Source organism: Argentina anserina, chromosome 6, assembly GCF_933775445.1.
Source record: "Argentina anserina chromosome 6, drPotAnse1.1, whole genome shotgun sequence".
NCBI classification, from domain to species: Eukaryota; Viridiplantae; Streptophyta; class Magnoliopsida; order Rosales; family Rosaceae; genus Argentina; species Argentina anserina.
The window spans coordinates 1,910,177-1,936,284 of record NC_065877.1 but is presented as its reverse complement, the minus strand read 5'-3'; the positions used below and the strand labels follow the sequence as shown (position 1 = coordinate 1,936,284).

General features: G+C 39.2%; 4 protein-coding genes across 4 annotated transcripts; all 4 read right to left on the bottom strand.

The window, feature by feature from the left end:
* Positions 1–2,717: 2,717 nt before the first annotated feature.
* On the bottom strand, positions 2,718–3,288 carry LOC126800765 (uncharacterized). The gene is made up of 2 exons (XM_050528177.1): positions 3,122–3,288; positions 2,718–3,043 (listed from the first exon to the last, which is right to left on the bottom strand). Exons 1-2 carry the CDS (start codon positions 3,257–3,259, stop codon positions 2,759–2,761), a joined length of 423 nt encoding a protein of 140 aa, XP_050384134.1. The 5' UTR covers positions 3,260–3,288; the 3' UTR covers positions 2,718–2,758.
* A 132-nt stretch (positions 3,289–3,420) lies between these two features.
* Positions 3,421–6,306, bottom strand: LOC126800631 (uncharacterized). Its single transcript, XM_050528020.1, has 2 exons — positions 4,816–6,306; positions 3,421–4,034 (listed from the first exon to the last, which is right to left on the bottom strand). Exons 1-2 carry the CDS (start codon positions 6,275–6,277, stop codon positions 3,421–3,423), a joined length of 2,076 nt encoding a protein of 691 aa, XP_050383977.1. The 5' UTR covers positions 6,278–6,306.
* A 4,851-nt stretch (positions 6,307–11,157) lies between these two features.
* LOC126800746 (uncharacterized) lies at positions 11,158–14,274 on the bottom strand. The gene is made up of 4 exons (XM_050528155.1): positions 13,208–14,274; positions 11,988–12,554; positions 11,667–11,839; positions 11,158–11,574 (listed from the first exon to the last, which is right to left on the bottom strand). The coding sequence occupies exons 1-4, from the start codon at positions 14,217–14,219 to the stop codon at positions 11,335–11,337; spliced, it is 1,992 nt and encodes a 663-aa protein (XP_050384112.1). The 5' UTR covers positions 14,220–14,274; the 3' UTR covers positions 11,158–11,334.
* Positions 14,275–23,289: 9,015 nt separating this feature from the next.
* Positions 23,290–25,011, bottom strand: LOC126800757 (uncharacterized). Its single transcript, XM_050528169.1, has 3 exons — positions 24,254–25,011; positions 23,749–23,921; positions 23,290–23,650 (listed from the first exon to the last, which is right to left on the bottom strand). The coding sequence occupies exons 1-3, from the start codon at positions 24,861–24,863 to the stop codon at positions 23,345–23,347; spliced, it is 1,089 nt and encodes a 362-aa protein (XP_050384126.1). The 5' UTR covers positions 24,864–25,011; the 3' UTR covers positions 23,290–23,344.
* Between the last annotated feature and the right edge of the window lie 1,097 nt (positions 25,012–26,108).

Below are 26,108 nucleotides of genomic sequence, written 5' to 3'. Positions count from 1 at the left end.
ATCTAGGACTCAAATTAATTTCCTAGAACTCTAGAAGCAAATACAGTTGACATATCGTAAAGTTCAAAGAGAAATAAAAGACCAAAAGTCCAAAAATTACCATCGATCTTATCTGCAGCTTCCAATGGCTCACTCTTCACATGAGAAGCACATTGCATTTGCTTCAGTTCAACCTCTTTGGCTTGCTCTTTGAGTTTGCCCTCTTTCACTTTCAGTTCCTTATCGGCTTCTCAACTGCTTCCAAACACCTCTCTTTAATCACAACCTCATTGAGACACTCTTCCACCTTCTTCTCAATAACACCAACCTCCTCAATTCTCGCCCCGAAAAACTCTTCCTCTCTCAATTCAATCCTCCCACTTAGCCCTTTCACCTCCCTCTCTTTCACCTCAATCCTACAACACCACCACTCCTCCATATATATCTTTCTTTCTTAAGACCAAGAAACGCTTTCGCTCTCGAATCCATCTCCCTAACCATCTCCTCCCTCGATTCCGCAACCTCACCGAGCTCCCCTCCTCTTCATTTCCACCTCTTTCCCACACTCTTCAACCCTCAAATCACACACTCCTCTTCTCCTCCACCATTTCCAGCTCCTCTTTCGCCTCCGAAACTCGATTCTCAATCTCCTCAAGCACCTCCCTCCTCTCCCTAACCCTCACACGCAGCACCTCAAGCTCATCAACGCTTTTCCTAATCAAATCTTTCAAGGAAGCTATGTTGCTCTTACCCGACTCGGCCTCCTTCTCTTTGGCTCCGATTCGGTCCTCCCGGGCCTTGACTTCACGGAATCGGGTCCGGAGCTCCGTCTGGGCCGAGTCCAATTGGGCGTGGAGGTCTTTGAGTAGCTTGGTATGGTGGACGACGGAAGATGCCTGGGTGAGAAGAGTATCGAGCTTTTGGCGGAAGATGCTTTCTTTCTCTTTGAAACTTGATTCCATCAATCTCACCTTGTCCGATTTTGGTGGAAACCCTAGAATTGTGAGAGGAAGAAGGAGCGTGAGCGAGTGAGGGTCACTGAGAGGGAGCTTGTTATGATCAGTATAAAGATTCCAAACAGATTCCTACGCTAAATAGCCAGAACGTTGCCACGTGTACTATGTTTTGAGTCTCTACTAGTTTGGCGCTTCTTGTTGTAGTTTTCTGATCACACATATATACACAAGTTCATGACCGTTCGGATTCGCCGTTGCGGCTTGCCCGATCATAACAACTACACTACTCACCTTACGGCGATCTTGTCTGTACCGGTCAAAGTTTAATCGGCAACCAAAGACGGCCAAAATCTGCAAAAATCAAATTTCTGAGCAGATTGCGGCGATTTCGTCATTCAGCCGATGTGGGTCGCTAATAGATCTTTGGCCGGCACATATGGGATGGCCGGGAGGGGGAGCACAGCTAGCACCATCCGCGCCGCCGTTGCGCATCGCCAGTGGCCGAAATGACCAAATCCGGACCGTTCGGACGTCCGAACCTGAGGAAAAAATATATATTTTTTTTCGCCTCAATCTCCTCTTCTACCAACCGACATTCCCTCCTCTCCTCAATCGTCTCCTCAATTTCTCCCAACTCCCTCTCCTTCACCTCAATCCTCCCCTCCACCTCTCTCAGCTCCACCGCCTTCGCCGCAGCCTCTTTCGCCTTCTCCTCCACACATCCCTCCATAATCTCCAACCTCTCCCTCAATTCCAAACCCCGATTTTTGACTAACTCACACTCTTCCTTCTTCTCACGCACCATCTCCTTCAACGCATCAAGCTCCCACTTGAGAGAACGCAACTGGTACCTACTCGACTCCACCTCTTTCTCCACCGCCTCCATCTCCGCCTTCGCCTCCGACACCCGACTTTCCGTCACCTCAAACGTCTCCTTCTTCTCCCTAATTCTCACACTCAGCAAATCAACCTCATCGACACTTTTCTTGATCAAAGATTTCAAGGAAAGCAAGTTGCTCTTACTCAATTCCGCCTCCTTCTCCTTGACTCCGATTTGCTCCTCCCGGGCCCTGACTTCCCGGAACCGCGACCGGAGGTGGTCCTCGTTGGAGCCCCACCGCGCCTGTAGCTCCTTGAACTGACCGGCCAGCCCGACGAGCGATGTCGCCTGCGTTTGGAAGGTGCTGTACGCTTTGCCGAAGAGGAAGTCAGAGTCTTCCTCCTCCATTTCTGCTCTGGTTTGAGCTACGAAACCCTAACGACGTACGGAGGTTAACGGCGGAGAGAGGAATCAAAAAGGTCGTCGCTTTGTTTGAAAACTGAATTTTAGGGAAATTGGAGTCCACCCTCACTGCATGACTGAGCTATCGCTCCAACTGTATAGATTCCTACTGGGACCCACCACAACTGCCGGAAATTAGACACGTGTATCGCGGTAAAACAAATCACCCCGGGGGATAACTTTTATTAATCGGTGTCAAGTGTCAACAACCCATTAGAATGGAAATGTCAAATGTGCTTGACCGAACAGCTGAGATTAACCTGGAATATTACACAAGTTAATACCATCCCAATTAGCAGTGGACACCATTTCAAGCACTACTGCACTACAGTGATACAGATCCATCTATCTCATGGGTCTCTACTCTCTCTAGATTCTGGTCATTCCACCATGAGTTCAGTCAAAATATATACGACTCTTTTTTCCCTAAAATCTGAGCCATGAATGCAATTAGGAGGTGCATATGGCAGACTATCTTCAGCAGTTTGCAGAGGGACAATGTACAGCGTTCTCTTGTAGTTAGAGGAAGTGGAGCTTCACATCAAGGCTTCGAACCACCGAAGACGAATTTTATTTTGGTCACCTTTCCTGGCTGTAACTCTGGGGCAGGAGAGCTGGTACAGGGGTTCTTTCTTTTTCTCTCTGTTTGATCACCTTTGGGTACCGGAGGTGGCACCAAGCTTCTCCACAGTTCCTTGAGCATGACCTCCAGCCGAACTATTTGCATCCCAACAGTCTTGGACGAGTATTCAGACTCGAGGTTGTAATCTTTGATGCACTGAATGACAGCTCTCAGATCAGCTATTTTACCGTTCACAGCCTTGCCCTGTAAAAGAAAAAGAATGTAAATCCTCATGTATGATTTTACATTGCGCATCGTCCTAGATGTAATTGACGAAGGTACCTTTTCATTAGGTGTCATCTCAGACTGGCAAATTTCTTCAGAACACATCATCACATTCTCTACATATTCTTTTAAGAGTGGCACTGGAAGGAGCTTGTCCATTAATTTGAAGGCACAAATTGATCTAACAGCCTCCATCAGTAGCTTCTTTTCAATAAGCTTTTGTATAAAATCTGCAATGCGTTCATGAAGAGGAAAATCAAGACTTGAAAAAAAAAAGCATACCAAGAAAGAAAAATTAGGACTATATTTCACAGATCAGGGATATAAGCATCACAACTTGAAAGCTAATTTTGGAACTAACCAGGGATGTAATCTGCAAATGGATGTGTCCGACATAACTTTAGAGACTGTTTATGCTGCGAAAGCCTCCTAAGAAGCATTACAATCTCATCTTCATGTAAGGTTGCAAGCAATCCGTACACAGCTATAAACAGCAAATATCCCAAACTCTCCTCTGATTCTTCAGTATCAGCTATCAACTGTGCTTTCCACTGTGATGCTACATTTGTGGCATATTCTTTCAGATGTGATACAACATGTGTTGAGAGTCCCAATAGCATCTTCAATAGAGAAATGTTACTTGATACTACCCTTCCTTTGGAACCCACATTTCTGTTTCGCGAGTAATACGTAAAAGACCGTTGCACCATATCTAACACAAGTTTTGAGGGGTCTGATGATGACTGAAGAGTAATCAACAGACTTTGCAGTAAATAATTATTTGGTGAAGAAAGAGTTGCTACGTTTCTAGCAAGAGAAGATTCTGGTCTTTCAATCTTGACAATGGAAGGAAGAGAAACAATGTTTTCATTCTGTATTTGATTATTTGAAGCAGAAAGAGTTGCTTCATCTCTAGGCAGCAAAGACTCTGATCGCTCAGTCTTGACAATGGAAGAAATGACGTTTGCCACTATGCAAGGAAAATAAGAAGCACAGAAAAAGAAGTAAAAATGGTTAGTCGGTCGATAATCTTGAAATTGAAATGCTACATTTAAATCATTGTGTGCCAATTCTGACATGACTCAAGTGCTACGCTACTGAGTTGGGGCTCCATGGCAAAGCAATGACATTACACTTATCAAGCAAAATTAAAGATGAACAAGATCATGCTTCTGTTACATGCACCAACCTTAAGGTGGTACTTATGGTTGAGGATTGACAGCATAAAAGACTGATTTATACAAGCACACTTAGAAATGGAAGGTTGAAATGGTATGCAAAGAAGAGGAAAGGAGACACCAAAACATGTCAATTCAGACTCATACGATAATTTTGAAGAAAATCAAGACATGGTAGAAACCTTTGACAACCAAGTTAAACTGTAGATAGGACACTGCTTAATAGATTTCAGGCCACCAAAAGGAAGAGAAGTTTAGTTACTAAAACAAAAACTGATCTATGAACTATGCTGATGGATTCATTGCTTGCAATTTTTTGAGCTAAAGTAATACTCTTAATTGCTATTGCAAACTGCAGTATATAAGGCCTGCACAATAGTGAATGTAACCAGCAATCTCGCTAAATTATTGCAAGAAAAATGAGCATTCAATTTATTTTGTCATCATCAATAGGGCAGGCCTCTTGAGGCAAGACATCAACATTATAAAATTCATATGTGATAGGGATGCTAACAGTGTTATGAAATAAGCAAGACTTGCAGAAATAAGACTTCAAGCACATCATGAGCTCACCTGGTGTCTCATCTGTGATACCAAGTTCCCTACTTAATTCAGCAGCTTGTTCTGGTTGAGAAACCATAGCAAGAAGACTTCGAAGCTCCCTCAGATCATAAAGACTTGTCAATTCATACGTCGTGATAAGCCTCAAAAAGACCAAAGCCTCCCAACTATCATCAACTACCATCTTCTGTTCCCAATCAGCTGCCAGTTTTCCTGCTTCTTCTCTCACCTGAGGAATAATTAGTGGTGACATATTCCTCAACTCCTGTAGCAAGAGAATACAACTCTTTCTTACAACCCTCAACTGAGACTCAAACTCTTTGTCTTGCGCAATAGGATTTGAGGGATAAAACCCTCGCATTGCATCCAAAACCAATCTTGCAGGATCTGGTGATGCTTGAAGTACACTTAAAACTAAGCCACCTGCCAAATCAATTTTTGCCACTTGCTCATTCATAAACAACTGTAAGCTTCTACCATCCATGATCTGGGATTGATCACTTGTAGATGTTACAGCAGTAACATTGTTAGGAGCAAGAGTTGGTTCCACTTGCTTACCCGTCCTCTGCGAATCAAATTGTTGCTGCTTCAACTCAAGCTCTTTACTCTGCATTTCAAGTTCCCTTTCCCTCCTTTCAAGTCCATTGGATAGTGTATCCAAATCTCTCTCACGCTCATGCACCGAAGTTTGAAGTAAAAACAAGTTATTCTCACGATCCTGCACCGATCTTTGCAGTGAAATTAACTGCTCCTCTCGCGCTGCTACCGAGTTTTGCAGCACCTCCAAATGCTTCTTGTCCTTCTGTATTGTTTTCTCAACCGATTCCATCATCTTCTCCCTCAATTCAACCTCACTAAGACGCGCATTGATCCCCTCAACTTGCCTCTCTCTCAGCTCAATCTCAGTAGCCTTGTGCTCAAGCCTCTCTCCTAGCAACTCCAAACTCTTCTCACGCTCCTCTAATGCCTTCCGAGCTAAATCCAACTCGACTCTCTCTTCCCTCATAGATTTTTCCACTGAATCCAAATCCTTAGCTCTCACCTCAGCCTCACCAATGCAACCCCTCACCCTCTCCTCAATCAACTCAAGCTCCCTGATCTTCCTCTCCCTCGCTTCCAACGTATTCGAGCATTGCACCATCGATTTCTGAATCAAATGAATCCTCCCCTTCTTCAACCTCACCTCCTCATCACATTTCTTACTCAACTCCTCCAAATTCCTCAACCTCTCCTCTCTCAACTTCACATCCGCATTTCTCGCGGAACTCTCAAGCTCCTCTATCCTCTCCTCCTTAGCACAAACCTCCCTATTCTTCTCATCAATTCTCAATTCTAGAAGCTTCAGCCGTCTCTTATCTTCTGCAATCTCCGCTGCTCTCGCTTCGACTTGGCCCCTCGCCAGCTCCTCCAGCTCCCGCAACCCGGCCCGAACCCGATCCCATACCGGACCAACCCGGTCCGCCGTCGCCGTCATTTTCAGCAATGGAAACTTTCAACAAGAAACAGATAGGGAAATGTGAGGTGGCCCTGAAAATATGGAAACTTTGAATAGGAAACAGAGCTCAACTTCTGAGCTGAAGAAATGTGATGTGAGGTGGGGAGTGATGATGGAGAAGTAGAAGAAAGGCTTGGGCTTTAAGCTCGTGGGAAGTCTGAAGCATGTGAGGAAGAAGAAAGATGATGAATTGATGATCAAGCTCTCTGAAGCACTGAAAGGCAATGAATGGTTTTCAGCGGGTATCAGGCTATGAAGGCTTTGCCGTATTCAAATGGCTCTGTCTTGGCCGTTGGATTGGCAGTTGGAAGATATGAACGGATGAGATTTAGTAGGAATCTTTACTATGCAGAGTAAGAAGGAAAAGTGGTCTGTGGGATGATGTCAAATTGTCAATTGTTCTCCATCATGTAAATAGAAATGGGTGTTCAATGTGGAAGATGGGTCTTCAATAGTCTTCACCTAACCCAAGTAAAAGAGTGTTCACAGTGATATGATGAGAGTACTGTAAGATATATTTTGTTATTTGCTCATGAAGATTTTGCAAATCTACAAAAACAACACTGATTCATGAGTCATGACAATTGACAAGCCATTTCCACAGTTATAAAATATGAGCATGTATGAAGTAAGGAAGACAAGACAAGAATTTTCAATTTTGTGTGGGATAGCATTTGCATATTATGGATACTGTGTGACTAATGTGAGCAATGATAGCTGCACTAGAGCTTTACCCTTGCCTACTGATAAAGCTTTCAACTTTGTTTACCATTGGAGTTTATTACTATAGTCATTCTTTTTCCAATTGAAAATGAATACAGAAAGGAAAATGGGGAGTATTCACATCTTTGCTTGCTGCTAGAAATGATGTATCTGCTGTTGAGGCTACCTGCTCGGATATCTTATCTTCCCTAAGATATGATAAGAAGCCGGAAAATGAAATAGCGATGTGGATATGTGACAACATAGAGTAGATAGAAATTGGATATTCCGGCAAACCATTTTGCTATAAACTTCAAAAAACAGGAAGCACACAAACAGATTCTGCATCAAAGAAATCATGGTCGTGCCAATATGCATTGCAGGCATGAGAAAATGAGAAATTGCCTAGCAATTTGCAGACTATAACGATGCTAGGTCATCATTAATTATATTTCTAACTGGAATGAAGTCAGGGTTCCACAATTTTTTCAAGAACTAATTCTCATCTATGTCAAAGGTTTTTCCAACTTTTGACTTGAAAGTCGGTCAACATGTATTATGCATGCTTCTCCAAAGTGGCAACAATCTCACAATCAGTACCATAAGAGCTGTCTGCTAAACTATGATCAGAACTTCTCACCAGGAAAGGATCTTGAAAATTAGGATACACTCTGGTGCTTCATAGTTACCATGAGTGGCTTCATTTTAGGAATCAGAAGAAAATAACGTATTTAGATTGTTGTCCTGGTTGAAACTCTTCGAGAATAAGTCCACCATTTCCTCTGCTCTTTGTCTTTGTCATTAGAACTAATGGATGACGCCAAAAGTCTCCAATTCTTCTTTAGTTTTTCCAGCTTAACTATTTGCATTTCAATGTCCGCAGATAGGACTTCAGAATCAAGTTTATAATCCTTGGTGCATTGGTGGACAGCTCTTAGATAACCTATTAGGTTGTCGACAGCCTTAGCCTGAGATGAAAAAGTATGACTTAATATATGTATACACTGAGGATGCTCCTACATTTAACTATTTAAGAGCAAAAAATTGGATCAAAAAAAAAAAAGAGCTGAATACCTTTCCACCAACAGCAATCCTTATGCTGCTAAGTACTTCAGTATACTTCTTTGTGTCCTCCACATATTCTTTCAAGAGTGATATTGGCGGAAGCTCATCAATTAACTTGAAGGTGAAAATAAATCTGACAGCCTCAAGTATATGCTTCTTTTGTATCAGAATCAAAATGAAATCTGCCATGCATAATACAAACTTATAGTGGCCATCCAAACTGATTAACAATGAAAACTGATGCTTGGCCATACTAGAAGTGATAATATCTAAGAAACTTACCAGCTATCTTAACTGCAAAACCATGTGCATAACACAATTCTAGAACCCTTTTATTCTGAGATATCAACCCAAGAAGCGTTATGATTGCATCTACATCGCTGGTGTCATGTGGTTGAACACTGGGAAAAAGAAAAGTAGCTAGATTTGTATCCATTGACGATTCTTTCCTTCGTTTTGGCATGAGAAGAAAGTATGTTGGTCACTGTGGAATTCCAATAAGAACCAAAGAAATGGCAGATGCAGGTTAGTGAGCAAATTGCTTAAAATTTTATGTATCCAACATAATTATGAGCAATCAAAAGTTCAAAACTAATTAAACATCCATGGTCTGTTTGCATATATATTTCGAATAGCAAATGGTATGTATGAGAAACTTCAAGACAGCCTGCCTAAAACACGACTTCAGTGTACACAAAATTCACAAGTATCAAAGATTAATGGTATCAGATGAAGAACATCAGAGCAAACGATATGTCCACTGAACTGAGGTTCTAACGAGAAGAACTAGAAAAAGATGATTAATCGGTAATAGCCTTAGTTCATAACTAACAGGAAGCATGTTGTGATATGCAGCCATGCAGGCCTACTAGGCCAATTGTGAAATATAATTAATAACCACTGCTTTGCAACCACCTCTCAAATTGAGTGAATGTTGTAGTATCATGCTGCTATAAATACAAAAGTACATGGTAAACCATCTTAATCTTTGTTTAATCTATATAACTTAAACAAAAGATGAAAGCTAGTAGCCAATGCTATCCTATAGTACATTTAAGTCAGTCATTTCTCTTATTCTCTGAAGTGGTCAGTCCTATATAGCAACACAACAACAAAATTTCAAAGAATTTATTTTGTAATATATGTGGACACCAAAAACAAAAGTGTGTGCACATACCATTATGACCAGATAAAGGATTTGCCTCTTTGTTAGCCAGAGGAGCATGTTCTGATTGCTCAGTGTTCAATTGGAATTCAAAAAGTGTCTGCTTCAATTCAAGGTTTTTGGACTGTTGATAAAGTTCCCCCATATCCCTCTGAAGTTCAGCAGATAGTGAATCCAAATTCCTTTCCCCCTCCTCTACAATCTTTTGGAGTGAATCCAAATGTTGCTTGCGCTCTTCGGTAGTCTTTATGAGGGCCGCCAAATGTTGTTTCTCTGCTTTTACTGACTCCTCTAGTAAATGAACATGCTTTTCTTTCAATTCAGCCTCATCGAAGCAGTGTTTCGCCCTGTCATTTTGAAAATAAAGTTCTCTGATCGTTTGATCTAATAACTCCTTTTCCAACTGAAGCTTGTTAGAGATTCCCTCTAGTTCATTCTTTTTCAAGTCAAGCTTATGACTCCAAAGCTCCATGGAATTCTCATGCAATATATAACTTTCCACTTTCATATCCATTTCCCCAATAACTTCCTCAATACTCCTCAAATTTCTTGTCCTCTCTTCAACACGGCTTTGGATCAGCTCACACTCCCTCTCATATTCTATAACCAACTTCTCAAGTTCCAAAACCCTCCTCTCTTTACTATCAAGCTCCTGCCTCTTTTCCTCAACCAATAAACTAACACTCTCCAACTCAGCCTTAACTTGATCAACTTGTATTAGCTTCTCTGTAATCACCTCCTCAATTGCATCCAACTCATCTTCCTTAGACTCCCTCAGTGACTCAAAACAAGACTCTTTCTCTTCCAACTGCTTCTCTCGGAGCTCAATTTTCTCCTCCCGGGCCTTGAGCTCTCGAAACTGAGCCTCAAACGAGTTCCGCGTCGAGTTGAAGTGATCTTCTGTCTTGTTGCAGCAGGAATGGAAATTCTCAAAGGCCTTTTCGAGACTGCTGTGCTTCAACTCCCAATCCTTCATATCCGAACCTACCTCCTCCATTGTGTTTATCCACTAAAAAAGAACCTATCCCTACTCTTCAAGCCTTCAACAACACCAAAACCCTTGTTCAAACACCTAAATCTGCATCACAGACATGAAATTTCTTTACCTAAGAAACCAAAAAGCTAACACGTACTACCCATTATACACTAGTTCACTAAAAAGTAAAGAACAATAATTTGCACACAAAATCAGTCCAAAAAGTCCAACACCAAATGCATAGTAACTAAAACCATGGAAGATACAAAAGAGCTGATAGCCTGATAGTACTTGAAGAGATAAAGTATTAAAGATGGTACCTTTGGAGAAATTGGCTTCCCAGAAATGAGAAGTAGCCTAGTTCCTTGGTCTTAACTCTTTAGCAAGAAAGCTCTGATCTTTCAGTGCATCAGACAGAGGAGATTAGGGTATGGCTTCTTTGGGTCACTGTGTAGTGAGAATAGAAAGGGTTCTTTGCTTTTGTAAAGAGTTATAATGGAAGAAAGTAGCTTAAAATTAGAAACCAGAGAGGTTGCGACTAGTACAGGACAAGAGTCACAAGACAGGACATAAGAGGCTTCTTCTTGAGCACTTGTGGAAAGCATGCGAGGTTGTCAAGCGTGTGAGGTTTCTTTCTTCTTTTGGAAATCAAGCGTGTGAAGTTAACGGTTACAATTTAGTACCAGAGACTAGAGACTAACCCACAGACAGATTCAAGTGTTCTGGGAACAAAGGTTGATGTGTATTATGTAAATCATTGTCACCTATACAACTTTCTCACATATAGACTTAACTGTGACTTGAAAGTAGAGTAATTTCTTCTTTACAATGATTTTGGTATGTTCATTTCACAGCATCGGAAAATTGGATCAGGGAGGGAAGAACTAGACTAAAATTATGTGAAATAACATCGCAACTTTATCAATATAGGTAAATGGAGTGCAGGCTCTTGGAGATATACTAGCCATCATTAACATAAACATCCTGACCTGGAATCATACACAAGCTAAGACCTAAGACCGCCCAAACTTACAGTTACTCTGAGTCCTCTGATTCTAGGATTCATATAGACACGAATGTCGGTTAAAATATGCATGCTTCTCCAAAGCGGAAGCAATTACACAGAAGTCATGCCATCAGTACAGAAGTGCCATTGTTATGCTTCTTTCTTTTTCCACGCTCGTGTTGTTCCCCAACCATACTGGGACAAAGTGACGGCAACAAAACTCTCCAGTTCTCCTCCAGTGTTTCCAGCTGAACTATTTGTATTTCTAAGGCATTGGACGGGTGTTCGGATCCAAGGTTGAATTCTTTGACGCATTGAACCAAAGCTCTGGCATCAGCCATTTGGCCATTTGCAAACTTGCCCTGTGAGCAAAATACGCATTCACAAGAAAGATGGTACTAATAACTATTTAAAAAGCAAGAATTGAAATTGTAAAGAAGAGAAAACTAGGTACCTTTTCATCACTAGTGATTTCTAAACCACAAATTGCATCAGAATACCTAATTGCATCCTGCACATACTCTTCTAGAAGTGATTTTAGAGAGAATATGTCAGTTAACTTCAACATGCAAATACATCTAACAGCCTCAGCCAGCCGTTTCTTTTCAATAAGATTGCGAATAAGATCTGTTATGTGTACAGAAAAATTGTAGGGTCCATCAAACTGGATAGGAGAAGTTCCTCAAGAGAGTTGCATATTATCAGCCGCTGAAGTTACAAAATCAAAAGATATAACAGAACACAATAGAGAAGATAATACTCAAGATACTCTTACCAGCGATCTTAACTGCAAAGGCATGCAAGTGACATACTTCTACAGCCCTTTTACTCTGAGAAATCAACCCGAAAAGCTTTACAATCTCATCAACATTCAACATATGAACAATTCCATACGTAGCTAGAAACAACAAGAATGTCAAACTCTCCAGTGAATTTTCTGTATTGCCTCTCATCTTTATTTTCCACTTGGCTGCTAGATATGTTGCATCTTCTTTAAGATGAGACCCTATATCTGGTGACATATTCAATAGCTCCTTCAATATGGAAAGGTTCCCTGACATTATACTTTCTTCAAAATTTCCATTTTTGAAGTACTGAGTTAGGGACTTTTGCATATTATTCAGAACGAGTTTAGCTGGGTCTGGTACCAACCGAAGAGAAGCAGCCAATTCATTCTGTATGAAATCATTCCCACAGAAATTCTCATTCAAAAACGTTGGGACATATCCTTCATCATTGGTGGCAATTAGTTGAAGATCTGAGGAAGGAAAACTTGCTGTGTGTTTAGACAATGAAGACTCTGGTTCCTCGGCTTTGACAAGGGAAGAAATGTTGTTGGTCACTGTGCATATGCAATAAAACCAAAGAATTTACAGCAAACATGTCAGTGAGTGAGTCAATGATTTTGAATTTAACATATCAAAATATGTTGACACCGCTGGAGCTTGTCCATCGAATCAAGTTGTAAGTTGTGCAGTGGACCATACCAAGAAAATCAAGATATGTAATGCAATTTCACACAATCATCATGGTACTTATAAGTGAACTTACGAAGACTGCGGAAAGCACCATTTTTATAGTCTTATGAAACGGCAACACATGATGAACAGAAGTAGTAGCACAGTTAAGTTCACTGAGAGTCTAAAGAGTAGATATAGAAAAAGATTAACATGTACTAATAGCCATGAACAACATACTGAAAAAAATAACAGGAACACAGTAGTAGCACATACATGGTAATCAACTCGTTCTTGCTCTAATAAGTTGCAAAACTAAATACAGTAAATCTACAAGGCAAAAGTACCAAGAGTCTAAGTGTCTAACCACCTTAATCATAATTCTAATCTTTGCTGAACCTATGAGTTAAAGACAAAAGGCAATGCATCCAATGTGACCGCTATAAACATTCAGTTATCCCCTTTTTTGTTCTTGAATATATGCGACAAATATGAAACATGGACATCAATGCAAACATGAAGCCTAAGATATAATTACCAGATGAAGGAATAACCGCATTGTTAGTCCCAGGCATAGTTTCCAATTGCTGAAACTTCACTTGAGAATCAAATTGCGCCCGCTTCAATTCAAGCGCTTCAGCCTGCTGCCGAAGTTCCTTCTCTTTCCTTTTAAGTTCACCAGACACCAACACCAACTTCCTTTCGCGCTCCTCTGAATTCTTCATGAGCAGGTCCAGACCCCTTTTGTTACCTTCAATCAACTTCTCCATCGAACACAAATGCTCTTCTTTCAATTCAACCTTACTAACACGTTCATTAACCCGCCTCTCTTTCGACTCAACCTCCCTCTCCTTCCTCTGAACCTCATTAAGCCGCTCATTGACTCTCATCTCAGCCAGCTCAACTTCCTTAGCTCTCGACTCGAGCTCTCTCTCCTTCCTCTGAGCCTCATTTATACACTCCTGTACATTATCAGCAATAACACGAAGCTCATCTACATTTGGTTCTAACAATTCCTCTTTCAACCTAAGCTTCTCCCACAGCCCCTCCTCGAATTCCCTCGCTTTCAACTCAACCTTACACCTCAAAACCTCCATAGCTTTCTCCATTTCCTTAACACTCTCCCCAACCCTAGCCAAATTCCTATCCCCCTCTTCGATTCGATTCTCGACTACACCACACTCCCTCTCTTTCCCCCTAATCAATTCCTCAACTTCCACAACTCTCCTCTCTTTCTCATCAATCAAAAAATCAAGGCTTTCCAATTGACTCTTACACTGTTCAAATTCCACAAGCCTCTCTGTGATCGCCTCCTCAATTTGGTCCAGCTCAACCTCCTTCGACCTAAAGCCGGACTCTTTCGCTTCCAGAAGCTTCCCCCGGCGCGCGATTTCCTCCTCGCGGATCTGGAGCTCCATGAACCGGGTCTGGAGTGTGGCCTGGTTGGAGACGCACTGCGCCCTCATTTGGTTCAAGCTGCCTCGCAGATTCTCGAATGCTTCCGCCATCGCCACGTGGTTCAGCTCTGAATCGGAGATCACCTCTTCCATTTTTGTGTCCTTCTCTGCAAACCCAAATTTATGCTCTTCTTCTGCAAATTTTAGAGTGAGAGTGAGTAGTGTTACGAAACAACAGCCTACTTGTTGTAGAGGACACATGTACCCAATTTTGTCTATTAATAAGAAACTCGTTTAAATGACCACAGTATTAAACACTAGGCACCAATAAATTGGACTGCACAAATATGGGGTTTGGTCATAGAAGAATCTAACTTATTAGGGGTTAGGGCCAATGTAACTTCTCGGTAGCAACCTTAATTTCTGAACAGTAAAATTTTAAAATTTAGAATGTTAATATTTTACAATAATCTCAATATAATTGAAATTACAATACAACTGTTGAATATCGATCCTGAATTTAATTAACAAACTCAGTTACAACTTGAATCTAAATGCACTATTTATAATTAAGCATAAATTACAGTTGTAGGATTCACTCGAAACTCACCAAAACTGAAAAGAATTGAATCAAACAGCACGTTGCTGACAGCTACTCGACTTACCAACTGCAACTACGTACAACATGCGGTACTACCCCCTGCACCATTGATTGGTACACCGGGATTACAAACACAAACTCGGTCAGCTTCACAGTTGGTATGAGTAAACTGAATATAACTACTTAACAGATGAACAACAACAATAACATGCAACACCGACAATAGATAATGCATCACATCCCAATCAAAGTTAAGTTCTCGACTTAACATTATCATCTCAACAACAATAACACCACGCTCATTACACATCCTACAACACTCTCCACCTCTTACGCAAGGTCCAACACACACCACTAAACAAGAAAACAATTAGTGAATCCTGCAGGAAAACATAATTCATGAATTCACGTATAAGAAAAAGAAAAACACATAAGAAAATAAGTGATTCCAGCATAACATCTTAATTCAGAAATCATTTAACAAACAATAAAATACAAGAGATGAGTAAACAAACAACAAACACAACAAAACACAAACAAATGAAATGTAACAAATAACATTTTAAAATATGTGTACTCATGAGAGTTGGGCAGCCCACCTGGTTACCCCTCATGCAGTACAAGGTAGACAGACTAGAGCTCTAACTGATCGTAACCAACACCCGGCCAAGGCTTGGTTCTCGATTTAAATGTCATCACCGTCCGAAGACCAGAAAACGTTTTAACAAGACTAAACTATTCTGAAAAACTGTTCACGCGGCGCCTCAGACGGCCGCACGTGGGCTCATGCGCCGCCCCACCAACAGCCGCGTGTGGGGCTCACGCGCCGCCCAAGGCAGCCGCACGTGACCTCAATCGCAGCCCTCAAATCCACCCATCTTTCCACCTACATCAACCTACGGCCTAATACCTTCTCTCTGCCGCTCCACTTCTTCCCAAAACTTCATCGAATCACAAAACTTTCAACATCAAAAACATAGATCACAAGGAGTAGATTGTAACCATACTTACAGTTAGCTCCAATTTGGCCGGAGACCGCCGGAAATGCCGTCGCAAGAAACCGGATCGGAGGTGAACCAGCTCGATTCGAGCTTCACCGTTGGTGGATTTGCGCCTAGAAAGATGAGTGAGAACCTGCGACGGTCGCCTCGTGCCCAATCCTTGCCGGCGAAGTTGAGCTCGACGGTGACGCTCTCGATTGCGGGTAAGACGCGGCGCGGGGTGGGTCGCCACTACCACCGTTCGATGCGGCCCGGCCGTGTGGTTCCAACGACACCGGCGGTGTCGAGCACGGCGGTCGGAGGAGGGAGATCGCCAGAGGAAAAGAATCGGCGTCGGGGTCGTGTCAGCTTGGTTTCCTTTTTTGGTTTTTCTGATTTTAAGTTTCCAAAAATGTCCTTTTATAACCTTCCAAAATCGGAAACTAAACTTATGTTGCTAATAACTTTCAAACACGATGTCTGATTAAGGCATGTCGCGTGTCTACGAACTCGTATCGACGAGCTCTACAACTTTCGTGAAGGAAGTTTTCAGCGATGATTGACGGATTAAAAGTCAACTCTTGAGCCACTGAAAACGTAATGTTTTTCAACCTTAAATATCCGAAATCAATTTCATTTCGTAATGACATCGACGAGAATGTATAGAATGTGATTTTACTCGAATTACCAAGCATAATATTTTACACGAAATTATTAGAAATTAAACTCGAAAATTAGGGTTATTACATGAGACTTGGGCAGCCCACCTGGTCACCCCTCATGCAGTACAAGGCAGACAAACTAGATCTCTAACTAATTGTAACTAACACCCGGCCAAGGCTTGGTTTCCGATTTAAATGTCATCACCGTCCAAAGACCAGAAAACGTTTTAACAAGACTCAATGTTAAAACCACGTACAATTTAATCAATCCACCCATGATAATTTTGTACAAAACCAAGCGACTCTCACAACATCACAAAATGAATAAGTCATACAATTAAACCAATTTACCGGAAGGTACATTTTCTTCCCTTCCGCCAATATTATCAAATATCCACATTTAATAAACCAATTTATCGGAATGTATATTTTCTTCCGATCTCTTCCTCCATATCAACATTTAAACACATTTAAAGATATAAAATATAATATAGCAACGTATATATGTATGTTATTATTACCATTAAATATACATATATAAATAGACTATATTATATCAATATCAATATACATATTCCAAATTCATTCTCACATTCACCATAGTCCATAATCACTAAATATTTTAAAATCATTTATTAAAATAGCGTTTCACATACTCATGAACCGTAGACGATCAAGTTCACGTAATTTTAAACCAAAACATATTTTTAGAACAATTGTTTTATAAGCTAGTGATGCAATGACTATGTTAATAACTCAAACTAAATTCAATAATTATAACACTACTTCGATCATGATGATCATTGTGAGGTTTACTCACCTTAGCTCCCCCTGCATCTTCTACTCAAAATAAGGAAGGTATTAGCTACCACAATCACTCCATAACAAGTACCTAATTCATATCAAGGTTGCAAGTCATTAACACTTGAGATACGACAACAACAATTCAGCTTTCCTCATTTAAATTCTAACCCGCCAAAAAGGCCACTTGAGCCGCAACTCATTTGAGACTAATTAAAGTCTCCAAACTACCAAGGTGTTACTATGTTGACCCTACTGAATGCAACATTGAATCCACATGTATTTACCTTCTAAATAAACAAAAATTCACAACTTAGTAACAATTGAAGATAATAAAGTTCTAGCTCAATTTGACGCTCCATCCAACCCGAAGACTTGTCACTCGAGACAACTCTTTCTCCTAAGGTCTCTAGATCCTTGCTAAGCAACAACAAATTCAACCTAGAATCACCAAACCTTTAACAACAACTAACTTACTCAAGAATTAAACTAACACGTGCAAATGACCTATGTAAACGCTCATATCGACGAGCATATCACAATGGAGTAAACCATTACTTCGAAATATGACCCAACACACCAGCACACACCACCAACAGTGCGGCACTGCCACTATTCCGGTGACCACCAATGATCACCAAAATTTACCATCACAATCTAAACAACATTTCCAACAACTTTCTAGTTGACAGTAAAGTCTAAATCGAAGTCTAAACAGTCCAATCGACGAAGAACATAAAATCGGTACTATTCACAGAACCTAGAAAAAGATATCGTCGATTCTCTTTGTGTGTTTTGGAATATAAGACTGTTTTAGAGGGTTGATAAACATCCTACAAGCTTCAAAACACAAGAAGAATCACCTTGATTGGTTTTCAGAGGAGGGAGTTCTCCTTACTTCTTCAAACGGGACAACCGCATTGTTTCTTCATTTCTGGGCTTCAAACAGCTCGAATCTCTCTCAAATACTAACTCAGATCGGTAGCGGATGCAGATACGGTTCCAACGCCACCGGTCTCACTCAATTCCATCTCCGGACGACGAAGATATGGCCGAAAAAAGATCCGGCAACCAAGAAGGAAAAATCGTGTGAACAGTACCTGAGCTTGGATAAACAGTAACCGAGTTGATTTTGGAAAAAAAAAACTGATTTTCTTAATTTATAATCTCTTCTCATTCCTTTTATACTCATCCTAAAATCAGAAACCAAACTTTCGTTGCTAACAACTTTCACATACGAACTCTGATTAAAGCGTGATGCGCATCTACGAACTCACATTGACGAACTCTACGACTTTCACAAAATAAGTTTTCTGAGATTCTTAACGAAAAAAAATCAACTCTTGACCCCTCACGGTAATGTTTTCCGAGTAAAAATTGTTCGAACACTTTCTTTTTCTCCCTCGTACTATATAATCAGATCACCACCAATTTAAATATCTCCGAACAATAATTAGAAAATAATTATAAATTTTCAGGATATTACAGTCTGAGACACTTGCACTTTAAGAATCAAAGCATCGAAACTGCAACCATCAATGAGTATAAAAACCACTAACGATCACAAACATTTGCTGATTTTACTGGAACATCAACTAAAGATTGAAATGAGCATGCATTTGCAGAAGAACTGCAAACAGTATACGGAAGAAGTAATGAATCATGGCATAAAAATGGGCGATGTAAAATAGTAAAGTAAAGCATTATATTCTAAACCTCTGAAATGTTAACCCAAATAAAAAAAACCTCTAAAATTGAAACCAAGTTTAAATAATGATATCCCTTTCACAAAAGTATGTAAAGGGCAGAGATGATATGATGTCGAAAACAATAATCTCTAAAAGGATTTATTCATGCTTCTATATTGTTTTTGATGATATAGAGGAATGAAAGTGATGACAAAAATGCAAACATAAACATAAATACAGAGGAATGAAGTATGAAATGAAAAGTGGAAACTGAAGCAACTTTATCTCTACTATTATAACTAGAAGCCATCTTTTTGTATAAACAGCTTCATAAAAAAAATCTTCTGGAAATACCCATGTCAGAAAGAATAATAAGTTAAAATGATAATATATAGAAGGGTCGAAAACGTGAAATAATAAAAAGTAAATAAATAAAAATTACAAGATTTTCTGCTATTTTAGTGGATAGTGGAAAGTTAAATCCGTGCAAATGCACGAGTAAAAAACTAGTATACAATAAAAAAGGGAAAACTTATAAGAAGATAAAAACATATATGATATATTTTTCTTGTGAAATGATATATTTTTCTACTGGTTTTATAAGATGCATGCAGTTGATACAATTTCCTCTCAAACTATAGAAAAAGAAACTACATTTTTTAGGTTCATAGTAGAGGTTAGCCATTAACCAATAAATTTTCGGCCCGTATCATTATAACCAAATAGAATTTATCTACATTAGATCAAATTATTGAATATAACCATTTGTTTTAATCTTTTTGTTGCTTGTGTGAAATTGCCTAGAATGATTAAGTTTAGCAGAAGGTTTGGCATGTATTGATTACAGAATAAATATGTACAAGGCTGACCTTGAGATCATATGGCATGCTCATATTGATTTTCATCAAGGCCCATCAATGCTTCATCAAGATCAACAACCTCCTTGACAATAAACACATCCATAATAGTTAAAATTTCAATTATGAAATAGTGAAATCACATATTATTACTCACAGAATCATAACCTCATTAACAAAACCATAAAAACATGACTGACCGAATACACAAAGCTTTGAGAACTAGGCAGAGATTTCTTCAATTCTTCATGAGTGTTGTAACTCGGGTCCTGAATCCCCTACTTTCTGACCAAGAAGAGAGAGAAACCCAAAAATCAATAACCCATAATCGCCATCTTTATCCTTCGGGATGATGACAAACCCCAAATGCAGATGGCGTAGGAGATTATAAACCATAAACCCATAAAGAAAAAAATAACATAAAATATATGGTGTAGAGGGAGCGGAAAAACCGAATATATTAATATGTTTGATGCGTGTTGGTAATATCAAATATGTTTGGACTAGGAGATGGTTCCTATGGTTTAACAAACTAATGTTAGTACTTAGTAGAACTACTAGTGACACAAACTATCATAAGTTCATAACTACTAAATGCAAGTCCATCCGAAAGGGGAAATTTGAAATTATATATCAGAATTTTGAATATCAGTAATGCTAACATAGATCTTAAATTGATATGTATATTAGTGACAACACACTGTTATTAAATTATCAATATGTACTAATAATGGTACCCTAAGCACATAAGTTATTACCTTATCTTAAAACTTAAAAGATTGCAATGAGTAAATTTCTTCTCGAGGACATGAGAAATAAGAATATGATATGCAAAAGAATATAATATTGTATCTTCAACAGTGAGCACTACCAAAACAAATACCTTACATTGAGATAATAACCATGTTTGAAGCTGAAAAATAATGATTATTGACTCATTTGGATAAGTGTGTATGAATGGAGAGTGAAAAGAACATAAGAGCCTGCATGATTTCAATGATCTTCAGGAGATGTCGCCAAAATTGTAAAGCAGATGTAGTAGTCAATGTTGTACTTCTTGTTAAATTGTGTGTGTTAGAATACATAGGTTATATTTGGAGATGTTTTTACAATATGGAGGTTAGGTCCTATGTCTACTCCTACAATTTCGTTAATGGCAACGATGTAAGGGCTAGATTGTTCAAAGAAAAAAAAAAGTAATGCTAAAGTTATCATTCTTTAGCCGGTCCAGATATTTAATGTCCTTGAGTTTGAGTTTGATAAAATTATGATAGCCCAAAAGGTTTTGGTTATTCTGATGTATTCAACTCAATAAGTTGTCTTCTATGTTGTCAATCTATGAACGATTATAGAAATATTGTTGACTATTAAGTTTATCCAACAAAAGAGGAGTATGGATTACAATTTGTTAGCACAAATTTCACTCCCGTAATTACACCAATGATGTTAAAGTGTAATCAAATAGTAATTTATGTGTTATGAAATGGTATCGTAGTCTGAAAGATTAGTTATGTTTTATAGAGTTGCCACTTTTGGGGTTGTCATAGCTGCTGGATAACACAAGGTTGGGCTGCGTGTGGTGTTGCCTATCGAACGACCACTGACTATGCACAAGTAAATATCATCCCCATAATATAATATCAACATACTAGGTCATATTGTTTGACACTATAATAGACGTCTTATTGTCCTTTTGTAGGCGAGAACTTGGGATCAGAGATGCTTTCATCCGCCTTTGGGTGAGATTCTTTGGCTTTACACTATAGTCAGATGCAAACACCATTCTTCAAGTTGTCAGATATCACTTGTAAAAAATCACAGCCTCTTATAACTATATAATATTGAACAAAAAAGAAAAGCATATGTAGTTTAACAAGTCAATTATGACTATATAATTTTTTTTTCTCAAAAAAAATTATGTGGAATAAGACTTGTTTGGAATTTTATTTCTGAATGTGAGTTTCCAACAATGTTTAAACCAAACATTATTTGAGCTAACGAAGCTGGAAGATTGGTCCCAATGGAGGAATTTGGATTTTGCAATTGTTGAAGGCAACATTGCTGATGAATGGAATTATCTAATGTCTCCCAAACCATTTATAAAAATAGGGTTCTCTATTTTTCAGTCTGAGCAGTTGTGTTCTTATGTTCAATTTTGAGCAAGAGGTGTTTAGAATATTTAGCACCACTACTCCAGTGTTTCATCAACCTATGGAGAATTGTAGAGGCATCAACATCTTAGCATGAGATATATCAGTAATTAGGCTTCAAACTAGAACGTTAGAGATAATGTTGTAAAAGTGGAGAGATGGGGGTGAGGGTTGGGATAATACAACCTACATTGGTGATGTTCTAGACTTAGAACCTATACAAGTTGTAGTTGTGTTAGAAGTCAATGAAAAAGCAGATGATGATGTCTTTATCCAACTGAGCGTTGGATGGATTTTGAGAAGAGTGAATACGGATTTTGACTGAGGTATTCCACTTTCAACAGGGGCATGTATAAGTGAGTGAGATTGAGTCTCCCTTTTATGGTACCTAATCTCATATACTTGGGATAATGCACCACATGTGTTGACGCACTCTATCATTTGCACACTTCGGGTATATAAATACATGATTTTAACCGTATTAAAGTTTAGTTTATCAATAAAAATCATTTTTGTACAAAATCAATGTGAATAAAAATTGTTTACTAAGTCGATTGCATCAAACAATGAACAGTCATGGTAAAAGTTAATAGTCGCGTGATCATCTGTCAATTTGTTAATGTGATCGACTATGAAAACAATTCAATAAAGATCATTTTTGTAAAAAAAATTAATGTAAATAAAAATCATATACTCGATTGCATCAAATAATGAACAGTCATGGTGAAAGTTAGTAGTCTCATGATTATTCGTCAATTTGTTTAATGTGATCGGCTATGAAAACGATTTTTGTTTATATCAATTTTTTTTTTGCAAATATGATCTTTATTGATTTATTTAACTTTTTTTTTATTAAATACAACAACTAATATGCTACAACGAGTCTGTTGTTAATCGAACTCACACCCTCTCACTTACAAGGAGAGACTATAAGACCAAATGGTACTAGGTTGTTTATTTAACTTTTAAACGGTTTAAATTTTTATATTAAATTGTGAAAAGTAGGTAAATGAGAGAATTCGGATAAGGTTGTACGCAAGTTTAATCTATTTTCTATCCATTTATTCTTAATATTTCTCGTACTTTCCGTCATTATTCAGTCTATTATGAGCATAGAAAATAGATCTTTTCAATAAACACTTGCACGACCATGACATAATCAAATATACATGTGATTCCTCATTTTGCATGATAATTCTTGAATGGAGTGTGCTAGCTGCCATATCTTTGACGATTCGTGGCCATTGCCTCCTTAAACTCTCCGAACCTCTTCTTTTGGAAAGGAATTTGGTGGAGCTTTCCAAACGGGTATGAGTCTATCAGACTATTCACATTATTCAAATGCTAAGAAAGATTGGAAAGTCAGCTTACTAAACAGACTAAGAGGATAGTGTGTGAAGTGTATCATGCAAAAAGGTGTGCACATATCACTACTAAAGAAAAATGTCGTATCAATTAGCTAATCCCAATTGCGAGGCGAAGGGTTCAATATTTCTACAAAAAAAAGCAAGTACAAATTTATGTTCTACCACATTCTTTTCAGCAACTAGGAAATGTGCGAAAACTGGGGGAGCAAGTGCTGGGTTTCCTCCTTTTCCTCTGGTGTTGTTTATCATACGATGGAAGACATAACACCACCTCCCTCTTCTCCTCTAATTTTCCAATTTTTTTAGTTTTCATCATAATGTCAAGAGATGCCACCGAATGCAGATTTTCCTTTAGTTTATCAAGCTCGGAAATTTCATCGACTATGTCTGCTAGTGAGTACTTGGACTGTAGGTTGTAATCTTTAACACATTGAACCACAGCCCTTAGACTAGTAATTCGGTCATCTACAGCATTTTCCTGGGAGAAAAGCTATAGATCAGTATTCACATTAAAGATGGTTCTAGATTGATCAGTTTATGAAGTTGGGAAATATTACAAAGAATAGCCAATGTTACCTTTCCAACAAGTGATTTCTTCTGACTGAAAGTTTCACTCCACCACATCTCTGCATCCTCCACAAACTCATTTAAGAGTGGTTTAGGTGGGAACTCAGCAGTTAACTTGAAGGTGCAAATGAAGCTAACAGCCTCTATCAGTTGCTTTCTTTCAATGAGAATACGTATAACATCTGTTCAGAGTGAAACAAGGTGACAGGATCAACAAACTGCCAGACACAAATCTCAAAAGGGAATTTCCATAGTATCATCAGCTAGCTAAACATAAAGAAGTCACTACAACAAAAATTCATCAAGAAACAAAACCATATTTACATTGGAAAAAAACTGATCCTAAAGCTAATCCTGACTTGCAAAGCTAATCAAAAACTGATCAATCAACTCCTAGCCATTTGCTAATATTCATCATAACTTCCCACTACTACATGATACACAAGATCATCATCTAGCAAATCAATTCAACAACAAATATAACACGAAACCCAAAATTCTCGAAAACAACTACCTCTCATCTTATCAGCAGAATCAACACCCTGACACAACTTCACAATCTCATTACTCCTCGAAATGACCCCAATAAGCTTCACAACCTCCCCTGCATTCAAAACACTCCCCATTTCGCAACTCTCCAACTCCACCCCTCCGCCACCACCAACAAGCTCCAATCCAGTTCCTCTAGCCTTCTCTTCACATTGCCTCATACGCCGCGATACCGACCCCAATTGCTCCTCCAGCACCTCCTGCAGCGCCTTGGAATGCCTCCTCTGCTCCTCCAACGACTCATGTAGCTCATCCAACCTCCTCTCCCTCTCCTCCACCGACTTTTCCAGCAGACCCAACTGCCCCTCCCTCTCCACCTCCTTCACCTCAAGCTTTTCGGCACGATCCTCCAGCTCCCTCTCTCTGATCTCCAGAGAGCTCCATCGTTCCCGGACCGATTCGGCTTCCGACTTCACCCTCAGCTCTCTGGCCTGCAATTGAAGCTCCCTCTGGTCCAGAGCTTGCATTCGGGTCAGGTGGTGGGTTCGGGTCGACTCGTAGAGGGCCTGGAGCTCCGTCAGCTGCCGGGTCAGGTCGAGCACGCTGTCTTGTAACTCTGCGGCGATCTTGTCCATTGTGTTGGGTGAGAATTGGAACCCAGTAGTGCATTTAGTTCAGAAGAGATGGAATTGGAGAAAAGGAGAAGGCTTTAAGAGTCTCCATTAGAGACTGATCGCGGTTCTGAGAAACCCTAGAAAAATTGGAATTTGGGGCTAAATTGAGGTTCTTGTGAAGCTTGCGAGGTACGATTCAGACTTAGGAATTGAATATTTATTTATTTTTGACTTTGTGAATATTCAAAGGCCGCATAAGAGTTGAAACTTGAAAAGTGAAGTTACATTTTTTTTTAATTTTTACTCTAGAGTGTTTACCACCCAATAAATGAGGTAAAAAAGTGGGGTGGATGAGAAATTGAAGTCATTTTTGGCAAAGTGTTGTTAGGAGAATCGGATATTGAGATGAAATGTTGAAAATTAAGTAATGTATGATTCTGTTGTATAGTCCATGTATTACTGTAACATGTTGAATGACATAGTGTTAGACTCGGTGAATATAAGTGTTGAAGAATGAGTAATGTATGATTTCCGGGGTACATGTTTGAATGACATATTGTAATGGTACAAAGTTTCATAGGCTCATGATATTTATTGATGCATCCTCTATGGGTCAAGATATAATAATTTAGATGCCTCCAGATTCTTAGAGAACCCCATTCACTGCTTTGAATGCTTGAGAATTAGTGACATAGATAGGCAGAGAATGGGGTCAATTTGGAAAGCTTCTTGCTTGAAAATTATGGGTCAGTTGAATTTAAGGAAGCTCTGTTGCTCAAATTCAGACGCAGACTGAAAATGAATGGGGCTCGTTCCTCTATTTGGTCATGCATATATGTCTCTGAAAAATTGTCAGGGGCTTGCCCATGAGTCCTTAAATGATAGGGGCCGTTCGTTTTGACGTATCTGGTTCATGGATACTAAACAGAGGAGGTGTAAGAGAAAGCTTTATTCCATTGCAGGTAGAAGGTATATCATGTAAATGGAAAGAAAGTGATATGACATAATGATCGAAACTGAAGGTCTATCAGCCTTAATTGGTTGCTGGTCATTATATTTCTCAACTTTCAGAGTTCATGGGATTCATGTATGGCCTCATTGTCACAAATTTTCATAAACAAGGTTCTCTTCATATGAGGGTACTCCTTGTTGTTATAGTATAAGTGGAGTGAAATTCAACTACCCCCAGCCTTGTTAATACTCTGTTACTATCAGAACCATTTCAAAATTGTATGATATTCTTCCCCAAGCTAATGTTCTATAGTC

Coding starts and splice junctions, on each gene's coding strand:
- LOC126800765 (XM_050528177.1), bottom strand. CDS start 3,259: ATGGAGGCTGTTAGATCAATTTGTGCCTTCAAATTAATGGACAAGCTC. Junction 3,044..3,121: donor AGATGACACCTAATGAAAAG/GTACCTTCGTCA, acceptor TTTCTTTTACAG/GGCAAGGCTGTGAACGGTAA.
- LOC126800746 (XM_050528155.1), bottom strand. CDS start 14,219: ATGGAAGAGGTGATCTCCGATTCAGAGCTGAACCACGTGGCGATGGCG. Junction 12,555..13,207: donor TGCGGTTATTCCTTCATCTG/GTAATTATATCT, acceptor GCATATGCACAG/TGACCAACAACATTTCTTCC. Junction 11,575..11,666: donor AAATCACTAGTGATGAAAAG/GTACCTAGTTTT, acceptor TTTTGCTCACAG/GGCAAGTTTGCAAATGGCCA.
- LOC126800757 (XM_050528169.1), bottom strand. CDS start 24,863: ATGGACAAGATCGCCGCAGAGTTACAAGACAGCGTGCTCGACCTGACC. Junction 23,922..24,253: donor TTCTGCTGATAAGATGAGAG/GTAGTTGTTTTC, acceptor CACTCTGAACAG/ATGTTATACGTATTCTCATT. Junction 23,651..23,748: donor AGAAATCACTTGTTGGAAAG/GTAACATTGGCT, acceptor CTTTTCTCCCAG/GAAAATGCTGTAGATGACCG.
- LOC126800631 (XM_050528020.1), bottom strand. CDS start 6,277: ATGACGGCGACGGCGGACCGGGTTGGTCCGGTATGGGATCGGGTTCGG. Junction 4,035..4,815: donor TATCACAGATGAGACACCAG/GTGAGCTCATGA, acceptor TTCCTTGCATAG/TGGCAAACGTCATTTCTTCC.